Source organism: Pleurodeles waltl, chromosome 12 (genome assembly GCF_031143425.1).
Source record: "Pleurodeles waltl isolate 20211129_DDA chromosome 12, aPleWal1.hap1.20221129, whole genome shotgun sequence".
NCBI lineage: Eukaryota > Metazoa > Chordata > Amphibia > Caudata > Salamandridae > Pleurodeles > Pleurodeles waltl.
Genome location: NC_090451.1, coordinates 35,142,271 through 35,155,719, shown reverse-complemented (window position 1 = coordinate 35,155,719; position 13,449 = coordinate 35,142,271). Strand labels below are relative to the sequence as shown.

At 45.3% G+C, this 13,449-nt stretch overlaps 1 protein-coding gene across 2 annotated transcripts in view; it reads right to left on the bottom strand.

The window, feature by feature from the left end:
- Positions 1-322: 322 nt before the first annotated feature.
- Positions 323-13,449, bottom strand: part of BABAM1 (BRISC and BRCA1 A complex member 1) — a 48,826-nt gene continuing 35,699 nt past the window's right edge. For both annotated transcript variants that reach the window (XM_069216430.1, XM_069216431.1), the window contains exon 9: positions 323-1,810. In XM_069216430.1, the coding sequence (XP_069072531.1) occupies positions 1,610-1,810 (201 nt within the window). In that variant the 3' untranslated portion in view covers positions 323-1,609. The remainder of the gene's footprint in view (positions 1,811-13,449) is intronic.

Genomic DNA, 13,449 nt, shown 5'->3' with positions numbered 1-13,449 from the left:
ATATTAAAACAGCTACAGAATGAGAGTCAGGACCTGCAACTAACTAGATAAAAGCATAAATATTATGAATTTTGGTTACGTTAAGCATATAGAGTCACATAGTGAAATAACTACGCAAAAAGTGATGTTGTGAAGTTATCAAAGATTTTGAATGTTAAACCAAAGAAGAACATGATATTCCAGACAGTGCACAAAACCTTGAACACCAATTACTATCAGCACAGTATTTGACAGATTCTAAACTGACAAAGTTCTGTGACACTGCATAACACCGAAAAAGCACTTCCACAGAAAAAAACAATGTGAGAAAGTCACAGAGCAGTGTGAGTGGTGGTGTATTTTTATTACACTAAATCAGAAATGTTCTCAAAATATCCTGATTAGCTAATAAGACAAGAAGATAAGTGAAATCTATTATAGTAGAAGGTACAAAAAATCCTAACTTTATTGGTTCACCCTGAAACCAACAAAACATAACATTTCACCAACAAGATCCTCATCAGACACCTATACATATTGCCACGATACTTTACACAAGGTTGAATTTGACTTCCAACCTTCTGCTACAGGGTCACATGAGCTTACAACACCCTTTCATCATGATAATGACCGGTTATAGTGTTCCTGGACACCATCAATATAATTGAAATGATAGTTATTTGGCTTTTGGTTCTTTTAAATTTGTTTTAAAATGTTTCTGCACTTGTTATCATGGTTTTGGCTTTTCTGTAACTTAATTACATCTTTGCACATCTATCAGACTTCAAGAATAATTGTAGGATTTCATGTCACACAAATGTAATATCATTTATGTCCACATTAGTTTAAAATGGAAACATGAATGTATATTTGCATGAGCGTCCTACTTAAAACCCCGCACAATGTGAGACAGCCATTTGTTATTAATCAGAGAATTCAAAAGACTGGAACACAGTTGGATGAATCATCTCTTTTCACTGGGCCTAAATAAGTCAGAAGTGCTCAACTGGTCGTTTTCTGTGTTCTCTGTCTCTAGTGGAGATGTATCCACTTTGTTTCTCAGCTGCCAATATTAGTGTAGCATGGAGCAGTCCAGGCTGTCAGAGGCCACAGGGAAGCAAAGATGGATACTGGCGAGTATAAATGCAAACTGTGATTTAGGGGGAGTAATAATATAAAGCTGCAGTGCTACATAATAATGCCTTACGAACTCTGAGAACTGATCTAGTAAGGGAGGAAGATTTTTTGCATGCCAGACGTGGCAAAACAATGAAAAGGTCTGGTTCTGGTTTAAAAAAAAAAAAAAAAAAAAAAAAAAAGGTACAAGATTTTGGGAAAATAGCTGAGGGGAGCTGTAATGTGGTGCAGCGACTCTACTGAATGAGCAAAATAAGGCTTAAGTGCAAAGGATGTGGTGTTTCAGAGAAGTGCAAGGAAGTGCCCAGGAAGATACTTCACGCAGGCCTCAGTCGTTGCTGTTTTTTGCATCATTGCCTTTCACCCACAATCCATATTTGCAACACTCTGAACTATACCAAAAATGCCAGATAAAAGCAACTTTCACAGTGCAAGCGCTCAAGAGTCCACGAGGGTAGCAACCCGCTCTGGGCTATGGCTGCAGTCCCGGCCATCACACCGTTGCTTCTACGTCGCTCGGCTCCTCCTCCTCCAGGAGGCTGTACGAGGCATGCGTCTGGAAGGGCCGTTGCAGAGGGTGAGCAAGTAGCTTGGCCATGCAGTTGTGCAGTTCTACCGCAGGGCCGCTCAGAGACACTTCGTATTTGTAGTTGGTGCCTTTAGTGTCCAAGATCCCAAAAAAACTAAACATTTCCTGGGAATATAAAGAAATTATTTTGAGAAAGGCTAGTGGAATAACTTGTCACAGTGACTGCTTAACGAATGGAAATATGCCCATCTGGGCAATCGGAATATCTGTGCTAATTCACAATTATTTCCATCATTACAACATGAATACAACTCATCATCTACTAAAATATGCTTTTTATGTGACCGCGTTCAGTTCCAGTCCTGCTTTTGAAAGCAGCAGTAACCTTAGGCAGGAGTTCAAAGAGCTGACAGGCAAGAAAGCCTTGGCAAACCCAAAAGGGCTAATCAATAACATACGAGGGTTGAGCTATTGGCTTTAGTAGTGTTCATTTGTAAAACAGCTGTAATAAAATATACAGTTGCTGACAGTCATGGCAAATGCTTGGGCAGAAGTTTGGAAGCAGGTTTGCGGATAAAACAGTGTTCCAACATGGCCAACAATGCGTGGATATATTGTGATCTGACAACACATCCGTACACAACGCACTAGCAGTCATCTTGACTTTTTCATTGTGGATTTAGTTTTCCTTTCTAAGATGCCCAATGTCTATGTTTGAACAGTAAATTAAATCCCCGAAACATGAGTACAAGAGTGCAAAAATAAAGGACCTAATGGGCCCCCAGCAGAGTGCAAGTCTCCGGCTCTAGCAAACGAAAAATAGAACAAGCACTGGCAAAGCCAATAGGTTTTACCCTTTGTTTTTTCTTTTGCATTCTATCTTACTAACCGGATAATAAACATTTAAAAAAAGATTATGATGTTTGTTTTAAATTTGATGAACCGTTACTAGTAGTTTATGTTGTGATGTATGTTGAATTAATATCCCAGGGTCCCAAACTTGTAATCTGTATCTTATTTAATATGGAACTGTATTAGAGTATAGTAATGTGTAGTTAGTAAAGTGCCACTGCACCTGCTGCACCATTCAAATCATGCCCCTTTTAGCTGCAAGGTAACCGCAATTGTGACTGCCTGTTTAGTGGCAAAATATAGCTATATTTGGTGCTTAGGAGTTATGACAACTTATGGGTCCAGTGCTGCTGCACTATTCAAATCATGACCCTACTGCCTGCAAGGTAACTGCCTGTTTAGTAGTAAAATATTGCAATAGTTGGTGTTTAGAGGGGTTCCTAAAGCTTTTGATCCAGGTGTCACTGCACCTGCTTCACCACTAAAATCATGACCGTAGTGCCTGGAAGGTAACTGCACTTGGGACTGCCTGTTTAGTAGTAAAATATAGCAATAATAAGTGGTTAGTGGGGTGCCTAGAGATTTTGTTCCCAGTGCCACTGCACCTGCTGCACCATTTAAATCACAACCCCAGTGCCTGCTAGGTAACTGCACTTGTGACAGCCTGTTCAGTAGAAAAAATTAGCAATTGTCTGTGTTTAGAGGGGGTTCGGACACCCTGTCGCCCTGGTGCCACCGACCTGCAAGATTACTGCACTTCCGACTGCCTGTTTAGTAGTAAAATATAGCAATATCTGGTGTTTAGCGTTCGGACATCTTTTGGCCCAGGTGCCACTGCACCTGCTGCACCATTCATATCATGGCCCTAGTGCCTGCAAGATAACCACACTTGTGACTGCCTGTTAACAAGTGACTGAGAGAATAACAACTTGAAATAAAACAGCTCCTAATTATACAAATGACTTTTCTTTCAAAACAAAACAAGTGAGTGGAAATTTAAGAAAGGAACACAAATAATTTTAATATTTACAACAATTATTCATCAGAAGTGTAATTGAATAAAGAAAAACACAACATAATGAGCCCACTTGCTGCTTGCCTTACATCTGCACTCGATACTCCATTGAAAGATGCCCGACATGGTTACACACATTTCAATGTGAATTGACTTGCGGTCAGTTCATCTTTTTGCATATAAACACTAACAAGTAACCAAACAACATAACCGGCAGGTGTACTTCGTACACGTGACGGCAAAAGCAGAACAGCAGAGCAGGAAGTGACCTGCTAGCCAATAAAAAGCAAGTACATTCAAGCAACATTGGAGTAACGTTTTCCACTGCCCGAATTACGGGCAGTGGAAAGCGTGACTGGTTCTGCTGCACCCGCCACACCGCCACATTGCCGACAATGTTAGGCCCCGTTTTCCGCTGGACTGGCAGGTGGAAATGCCGGGCCAGCGGGAAACTTGTAATAGGGCTGGCGGTGTTCTGGCCGCACTGGCGGTCAGATGGCAGCAGCGGCTTCGGCGGTTTTGCAAAAAAGACCGCCGAAGTAGTAATGAGGGCCAATATGTCTTCGACACAGACAGCTAAGCTGTCTGAATGAGATACATAAAACCAGTAGGAAACAAGGCTCCTTTTCCCCAACCCCCTCCCCCATTGCCCCCTCTCTACCTCACATTGGGTGTAGCACAGTCTCACTCTGGGTGCACGTTTGATATGCTGGAGTTGAATATCAGTTACTGCCTCACTCATTTTGTGCACACCTCAGCAGTCTTACTCAACTGGCATGAGACACACACCTTGGTGCATATCTCTTTGTGAATCCAATGATTTGGGACACAGTCCCATTTACTAGATGACAGTCTCAAGCCTTGCTCTTACTCACAGCTGCCAATTTTTCAGTGTGTTTGTCTGTGATATTTCCAGGTCTCAGAGTTATTTCAATGTCTTATGTTTGACACCAAGTGAAAATTTGAGTACAGCAAAGCAATGAAATCAGAAATAACCCCCTTTGTTTACATTTATGGCCTCGATATAGTCTGACAACAGCTGCAACATCCATAAAGTATTCATGTAAAGTCACTTACCTAAATGCAAAGAGTATTGGCCAGAAGGGTGTGTATTGCTAAATGAGCCCATTTTGTAAGGCAGTGCCATTGGGGGCTAGGACTTGAACCAAACACCCTCCTCCCACTTATAAAGACGGAGAGGGGGAGCAAGTATCAGTATTAGACTAAGGACTGAATGCTTCCTTTTCAGAAGGAGTATAAAATACTAAAAAGTGTTCTATTTGCTTAAAATGTTTTAAGGCTTGGCTGCAGACATTTTTAGCTGCCTATTGTCGAAAAAGAGTGGCCCACAATACCTTTTTTTTTGTTTTTCAGTGTGTTCGGCAGCCTCAGTTTGCTATTGGGCCCATTTTTCTCTATGTCCTGCCACAACCACACACTTTTTAATTTACTGTTCCAAGATGGACATTCTCCATTTTGGAACAGTAGAGTAAAAATAAAAACATAAGAAAATGTTTGTTACATCTTTATGCTGCATATATACTGACCCCTTGGAAACTAAAATACGATAATGCGGAGCCAGCTGTTTTGATTTTTTAATAGTTTTCAACCAATGCAATTCATCAACAAGAAGCATTAGTGAAGTTAAAGTATGCAACATCATAAACCAGCATCTGCTTTTTACTAACCAAAATAGCAAATTGCATTTTGTGACTGCTAGTTTTGCCTTTTAACATTGGAAGCACAAGCTATTTAAAAAAAAAAAACGTAGGTGTGTCAGAGTTCAAGCTCAACGCAGCAAGCTTAGTGCTAGTCTGATTTAGAGACTGTTAGAGAAGGTGACAGTGGAAACGGAAAAGACCTGAACACTAGACCGCTCAAAAGACTAGCACACCTGCACACTCACTTCTTGGTTTGTAGTCCACTTCCGGGGCATGATTGGTAGAGGCAGTTTTTAAGGCAAAACTGATATGGAGTCTGTGCCTGATAACATGTTGTTAGTTGTTGTTCTTCACTATATGTTAGTTTTCATCCTTTTAGTAGTCAGTAGTCCTTCATGTTATTTTCCCCTCCCTAGCTGTGTTTGATGCCTTCAGTAAACCTATCTTGTTTTACCTTCTCAGAGCCTGTCCAGTTTTAGTGCAATGGCTGTAAGGTGATTCCTCACAGAATCTTCTGCTATCAACACAGGTAAGCCTGAGTGTTGAATGCTCTCTACTTTCTCAATCTCGTCTATGCAGTGTATTTACCTGTAGCCCCCCCCTTACTTTTACTACGGCCATTCAGTGACTTTCAGTACTCCACCACTGAGGTTATCCATTCTTTCCCACGACATACATTCGGAGCATAAGTTCCAATCCAGTGTGTGTCTCACTCCATTTCCCCTGCCCTAGCCTTACTGAATACTACAAGGGGTGCGTGGTTTCCTTCACACAACTACGTAGGTGCAAAGGTCAACAGTGGCTTTTAGCAGGCCTGCTTGCCTGCCAGGGACCTGACAAAGTGACACATTTGCTACAGTAAATAAATCTTTTCTGAACTTCATGCCAAGGAGAAGTGATACAGAATAATTTAATATAGAGACAAACTGCTCTTCAAATTTCTGTCTTAGAGGGGTCATTACGACCCCGGCGGTCAGTGCTATATTGGAGGTATTACCGCCAACAAGCTGGCGGTACCTACCTCCACTGTTACGAATGGCCAAACCCCCAAGTCAACACACCGACCGCCACAGCGATAACGACCGCCACTAGGCCACCCATGGCATTTTGACCTCACCCAGCACCATGATTTCCGAACCGCCACGGAAACCATGGCGGTAGGCACTATCAGTCCCAGGGAATTCCTTCCCTGGCACTGATAGGGGTCTCCTCCGCCCCCCCTCACCCCCTCCCCAGAGTCCTCCCCCACCCTCCCCTTCCCATCCCCCAACATGAACACACATACACACACGGCAAAACACATGCATACACACATTCACCCACGCATGCATACATACACACTCACTGCAAAACTCACAAACATACATCCGGGCACACTCGCAAGCACATGATACAACATGCATGCACTACACATGCACGCATTCAAACACAGTCACACACACCCCCACACACAGCACACCTCAACCCCCTCTCCTTTTGGAGAACCCAACTTACCTGCTTGCAGGGGGTCCTCTGGCAGGAGACATGAAGCAGCGCTGCTGCCAGCAGCAGCGTCCGCCAGCAAAACACCACTAGGCCATATCATGGAACATGATACGGTAGGCGGTGTTTTGCTGGAGTGGCGCTGCTGCTGGCTGCAGCGCCACCTTACCGCCGTCCGCCACAATGACTGTCACCTGAATTCCACCAGCCTTCGGGCAGAGTTCCGGCTACGGTCATAATGGCATGGACAGTAGGTAGCCACGGCGACAGTATTTTGGTGACCGTCGCCGTGGCGGTAGGCGCCATTTGCCGCCAATCTCATAATGAGGGCCTTAGTATTTCGTAGCCAACTATTCTGCTGTCCTTACAATCAAACAGCAAAAGAAAACTAATTATTTAAGACATGCATGCTGTATTTTATTAGCACATTGTCATTGTTCTGCCTACGCAGACAGGGTTGACAAACCAGGGGTATGAGCTAGCAGTCCTAACTCAGAGTTCCCGGTGGTGAGCTGCCTGTAGTATTCTTTTGCACCTCATCAGCTCCACTCCCTTGAGATTAGCCTCCATGCCTATTGGGCAGTAAGTAATAGTACACCAGCTGTGCTTTAAATGCAAGAAGCAGAGTTTCCATTTTGATGGGTAGGGAGCAGTGCAGCCTAGCAGAGATTTATACCTAGTCCATGCCTCGAAAAATCATAAAAATGTTACTAGACCTGCAGGTAGAGTAACTTAAACAGTTTACTCAAACAGAACTGTAATGTACTTGACCTGTAAACGGGTCTCAAATTGTGTGATCTTAGGCAAATATTTTAGTTTACAGTTGCCTTTTTCTTCATTGTCACATATGAGTGTACCTTCAAATATGTGAGCATAGCATTTCTGCTGTACAAAAAAAGTCTTTGTTTGATTAAACAGACTAAACGTTTGCTCCATATATTAAAAATTAAAACAAATCTAGCCCAGGACGTGCCTCTTAGTTTACTAATATTATTGCTACCAGGGCAGAAGTATTTCTAGGTTTCTGTTTAAACACTCCCTTTTAATAAATATATTACTAAAGCATGATGTGGTCACGCACTGTCGTTTACAGACAGACAATTTCCAAGAAATGTCCAAAAACTTTCCCACTAACATTCAACTTTTCTGATAAAACTACAGGGAGTGCAGAATTATTAGGCAAATGAGTATTTTGACCACATCATCCTCTTTATGCATGTTGTCTTACTCCAAGCTGTATAGGCTCGAAAGCCTACTACCAATTAAGCATATTAGGTGATGTGCATCTCTGTAATGAGAAGGGATGTGGTCTAATGACATCAACACCCTATATCAGGTGTGCATAATTATTAGGCAACTTCCTTTCCGTGGGCAAAATGGGTCAAAAGAAGGACTTGACAGGCTCAGAAAAGTCAAAAATAGTGAGATATCTTGCAGAGGGATGCAGCACTCTTAAAATTGCAAAGCTTCTGAAGCGTGATCATCGAACAATCAAGCGTTTCATTCAAAATAGTCAACAGGGTCGCAAGAAGCGTGTGGAAAAACCAAGGCGCAAAATAACTGCCCATGAACTGAGAAAAGTCAAGCGTGCAGCTGCCACGATGCCACTTGCCACCAGTTTGGCCATATTTCAGAGCTGCAACATCACTGGAGTGCCCAAAAGCACAAGGTGTGCAATACTCAGAGACATGGCCAAGGTAAGAAAGGCTGAAAGACGACCACCACTGAACAAGACACACAAGCTGAAACGTCAAGACTGGGCCAAGAAATATCTCAAGACTGATTTTTCTAAGGCTTTATGGACTGATGAAATGAGAGTGAGTCTTGATGGGCCAGATGGATGGGCCCGTGGCTGGATTGGTAAAGGGCAGAGAGCTCCAGTCCGACTCAGACGCCAGCAAGGTGGAGGTGGAGTACTGGTTTGGGCTGGTATTATCAAAGATGAGCTTGTGGGGCCTTTTCGGGTTGAGGATGGAGTCAAGCTCAACTCCCAGTCCTACTGCCAGTTCCTGGAAGACACCTTCTTCAAGCAGTGGTACAGGAAGAAGTCTGCATCCTTCAAGAAAAACATGATTTTCATGCAGGACAATGCTCCATCACACGCGTCCAAGTACTCCACAGCGTGGCTGGCAAGAAAGGGTATAAAAGAAGGAAATCTAATGACATGGCCTCCTTGTTCACCTGATCTGAACCCCATTGAGAACCTGTGGTCCATCATCAAATGTGAGATTTACAAGGAGGGAAAACAGTACACCTCTCTGAACAGTGTCTGGGAGGCTGTGGTTGCTGCTGCACGCAATGTTGATGGTGAACAGATCAAAACACTGACAGAATCCATGGATGGCAGGCTTTTGAGTGTCCTTGCAAAGAAAGGTGGCTATATTGGTCACTGATTTGTTTTTGTTTTGTTTTTGAATGTCAGAAATGTATATTTGTGAATGTTGAGATGTTATATTGGTTTCACTGGTAATAATAAATAATTGAAATGGGTATATATATTTTTTTTGTTAAGTTGCCTAATAATTATGCACAGTAATAGTCACCTGCACACACAGATATCCCCCTAACATAGCTAAAACTAAAAACAAACTAAAAACTACTTCCAAAAATATTCAGCTTTGATATTAATTAGTTTTTTGGGTTCATTGAGAACATGGTTGTTGTTCAATAATAAAATTAATCCTCAAAAATACAACTTGCCTAATAATTCTGCACTCCCTGTATATAATGTATTAACAAACTGTCAAAATCATGTTTCAGAAAACATTTATTCTTTGCACATCACCAAGTAAAGTGTTCTGATTTGTTTTCATCCTAATAAAATATATATATTTTTTTCCAATCACACAAAAGTACAAACAATGGGTTTTCACAACTACTGAAATATATTTTGAAATGTTTACACAGTTGACGTAGCTATTTAAATGTTGTGCGTTAGGAGAAGCCGGGCAAAATCCTGAAACTCTGCGGTCAGAAGGAAAACTAATTGTTAGACAAACTGACTTTCGACCTCTGTCTCCGAACACAGAGCAAATGTGACCAGAACAAGATTTAAAGGCATCTTTATTGCTCCTCACTTTCTGACTGAACAGAACATCTGTTCTTTGTCAACTCGCCAGAAGGGGCAAGTAGGTCCTAAAAATAGCTCGATCTGATAAAAAATAAATATATTACGTGCCATAGCGAGTAGGCAAGTAGTTTTTTCAATAATTGTCTGGAGCTGTCTGCAGCTTTACCATTAATGTTCTCTATGCACTTACTGTACTTACTCACTGTTGGTATCGGTGACCAGTGGGAGTGCTTATACCATTTGTTCTTTCTATTCCCGAACACAACAGAACCCCATTCTGTATTTCCACAGAACCAATTGGAAATTGAAAGCAGGTAAATACAACTCTGTATTAAAAAAGTCCCCGTTACAATTATAAACAATTCACTTATCACCTTCCAATCTATCATTTCAGGTTAACTAGTGTTTACTAAATGTGTAACCTCAAGTTTCTTTCACTCTTGTGATCAATTTTTTTTTTTTTTTTTAACAAACCGCTTTATTGATTTTATTGCTGAACAAAAAGACAACACAGCATAACAACTGGCCACAATTCACCTCCTCCGATTGAGCACAACACAGATAAGTAGTTTTCACTGGACTTATAATCCCCATATAATCTCCATAAAGTCTTGGGTGTGCTTCCCCCCGCTCACACCTAGGGTGCACGCCCCACGTCTTCCTCCCAGGATCCCATCCATCTCCCCCACACCCACTCATATTTAGCCGGACAACCCGTGCTTCATAAACCAGTTTTTCTTTGGAGGCGCACCAGTCCATCCCTCGGCGCCACTTTGCCAGCGTAGGGGCAGACTCCGCTTTCCAGCCTGAGGCAATATCCCTTTTGGCCACCAAACAAGCCATTCCTACAAAGGTGCGCTCTGCCCGGTTGGAGCCCACTCCCTCGGGAACCCCCAGCAGGACAGGTAGGGGGGCGGGCTCTATCTCCTCCTGCAAAACCCTGGGCCCCTCCGCTAACACTGCGTGCCAGTAGGAGCGATATCGGGACATGTCCACACCATATGAAAAAAGTCTGCAGACGGGCACGCACACCGTGGGCACTCCGCTTGCCGCCTAAGGCCGGCCGCGTATAGCCTTTGGGTGAGAGGTATGCTGCATGAAGAAAATAGGTGTGCACCAAGCTCAGTCGTGAGGACATAGTCAACAGTCTCGGGGTCATCAGGGTGTCTCTCCAGTCCTCCTCCGTCATCGGACCCACCCAGTGCTCCCATCTTGCACAAAGCTTATCAAGTGGCTGTGATATATTAGTAGTCAACATGCGGTATATACGCGATAAACCCCTCCCCCCCCCCCCTTTGCCGAGGTGTCCCATAAGTGTCTTGGTTTCCACAGGACTGAATTCTGGGAGAACCGACCCTGCCTGAAGGTCCACCTGAAGGGCATGACATACCTGCAAGTATTTATGGAACTTGGTCTGGCTGAGCGAGAATTGCCGTTGAAGTTCCTGGAAGGATCGCATGTGTGTACCCACCCAGATGTATCAGAGTGACAATATTCCAAAAAGATCCCACTTATGGAACTCCCGGAGCGCCGAGACCTCCCTTAGCCAAGCACCTTGCCACAATGGGGTTTGTTGGGTAAGCCGACGCCACCACCCCGATGGTCGCTGCGCCGCCCTCCACCCTGTAAGCACCACCCTTGTCACTTCGGGAATCCCACGTGATACAGGGTTCCCGTAGAGCATCCCGAACAAGTCAGGGAAACCGACGGTCAGGAGCTCCAGCTGATAGGCAGGGTCCGACCATCCACCCCGTCCCCCCACCCCAGCCAGTCGTTAATTACCAGCAGATGCATCGCCAAGTGATAAAGGTGAAGATTGGACATCCCCAGGCCGCCCTCGTAGACATCCCGCTGACAGACCTGAAGCGCCAGGCACGGACGGGACCCGTGCCACAAAAACTGTTGTGCCGCTGCCTCCATGTCGGCGAACCACTGTCTGGGAACATGATTGGGGAAGTTTTAAAGTACGTAAAGGAACCGGGGGGAGTACCATCATCTTATATAGCGCGATCCGCCCGAGGGTATTGAGCGGAAGAGATCTCCATCTTTGGAGGTCTTCCCAGACCCGCCTGACTTGACATTCAAAGCCCATGCCAACTCCGGCAACAGAGCTATATGGATCCCCAAGTACCGGAAGCTATTTTGTTTAATAGGAATGCTGTGCTGCCAGTCATAACAATCCCTAGAGTGGTTGAGCGGGATCAATAAAGATTTACTAGGATTAACCACTAGACCTGACGCCTCTGCGAACAGCCCCAAAAGCTGCAGCACCCTGGGACCACTGCTGGCCGGGTTAGCCAGGTACAAAAGGACATCGTCCGCATACAACGCTATACGGTCCTCACTCCTGGACCATCTCTTAACCAGGGGGTCTTCCCGAATTAGTTTCGCCAGACCAAAGAGGAGCGGGGAGAGGGGACAACCCTGGCGGGTCCCCCTGCGGATGGGGAACCGATCCGAGACCGCCCCGTTGACTTGCACCCGGGCTGACGGGGTAGAATAAAGGAGGGCCACTACAGCACGGAACCGCGGGCCGAGCCCCATCCTCACAAGGACACAGCGTAGGTACAACCAATCTACTGTGTCAAATGCCTTTTCAAAGTCCACCAACAGAAGTGCCAGTGGAGGGGTAAGAAGAGCCCTGTGGGCCAGAGCCACGTGCAAGCGCCTGATACAGGGTCGGGTACTTCTGGCAGGCATGAAACTGCACTGATTCTGGTGAACCAACGCGGGCAGCACCCTCTTCAGTCTCCGGCCAATACTGTGGAGAAAATCTTGAGCTCCGTATTGAGGGGCGATATGGGGCGGTAAGCTGAGCAGTCCCGCAGCAGGAGGGGGTGGGGGGGGCTAGTCTTTGGGATCACCACAGTAGTGGCCAGATCCAAGTCTGAGGGGAAGCCCCCTGTATTTTTGGCTTCCTCATACATTGCCAGAAGGTGGGGGGGGGCCAACGTATCCCGGAACCATGTGTAAAACTCAGCAAGAAACCCATCCGGGCGTCTTCCCCGTCGCCAGTTCCGTCATTGCTGCCTCAACCTCCTCTAAGCGGAGAGGCTCATCAAGCTCCCGTCTCTCCACGCCAGAAACAGTGGGGAGGGTCACTTCTATCAACAATGGGGCCTCAATCTCAGCAAGTGGTCTGGGCCATTCCTCGTAGAGTCTCCGGTAATAGGCAGCAAAGCCCTGCGCAATCTCACTCGGGGTCCGCAAGACAGCACCAGAGTCGTTGACGATCTCCGGGACCACCCTGTCTACCATCGGTCTGGTGGCGATCCAGTGCAGGAGCTTGCAGTTTTTGTCCCCCCACCCGTACACACGGGCTACGGAGGCTCGCCACATATGTTTCGCGGTCTCAAGCGTTACGTGCTTAATTTCCTCTCGGACGAAGGCCAACTGCTGCGCAACCTCCACACCCGCCGACCCGTCAATTTGGCCTTCCAGGCGCACCACTCTCACCTCAAGTACCGATATTTTATGGTTGCGTGCGCGCTTCCTTGCTCGGAGGAGCTGCCTGGCGTGCCCCCCTGACTGTGGCCTTACAGGCCCCCCAAAGGATACCCGGTGACGCCACGGATCCTAAGTTATGCTTAAAAAAATTTGGTCGCCCAATTCCTGGGCATACTCGCCGTCCTGCAGACACCAGGCGTTGAGTCACCACATTGGTCGTCTTCCAGGACTCCCTCCGTCAAGACAAAGGAGAAGTGGTGCGTGATCTGATACCCCA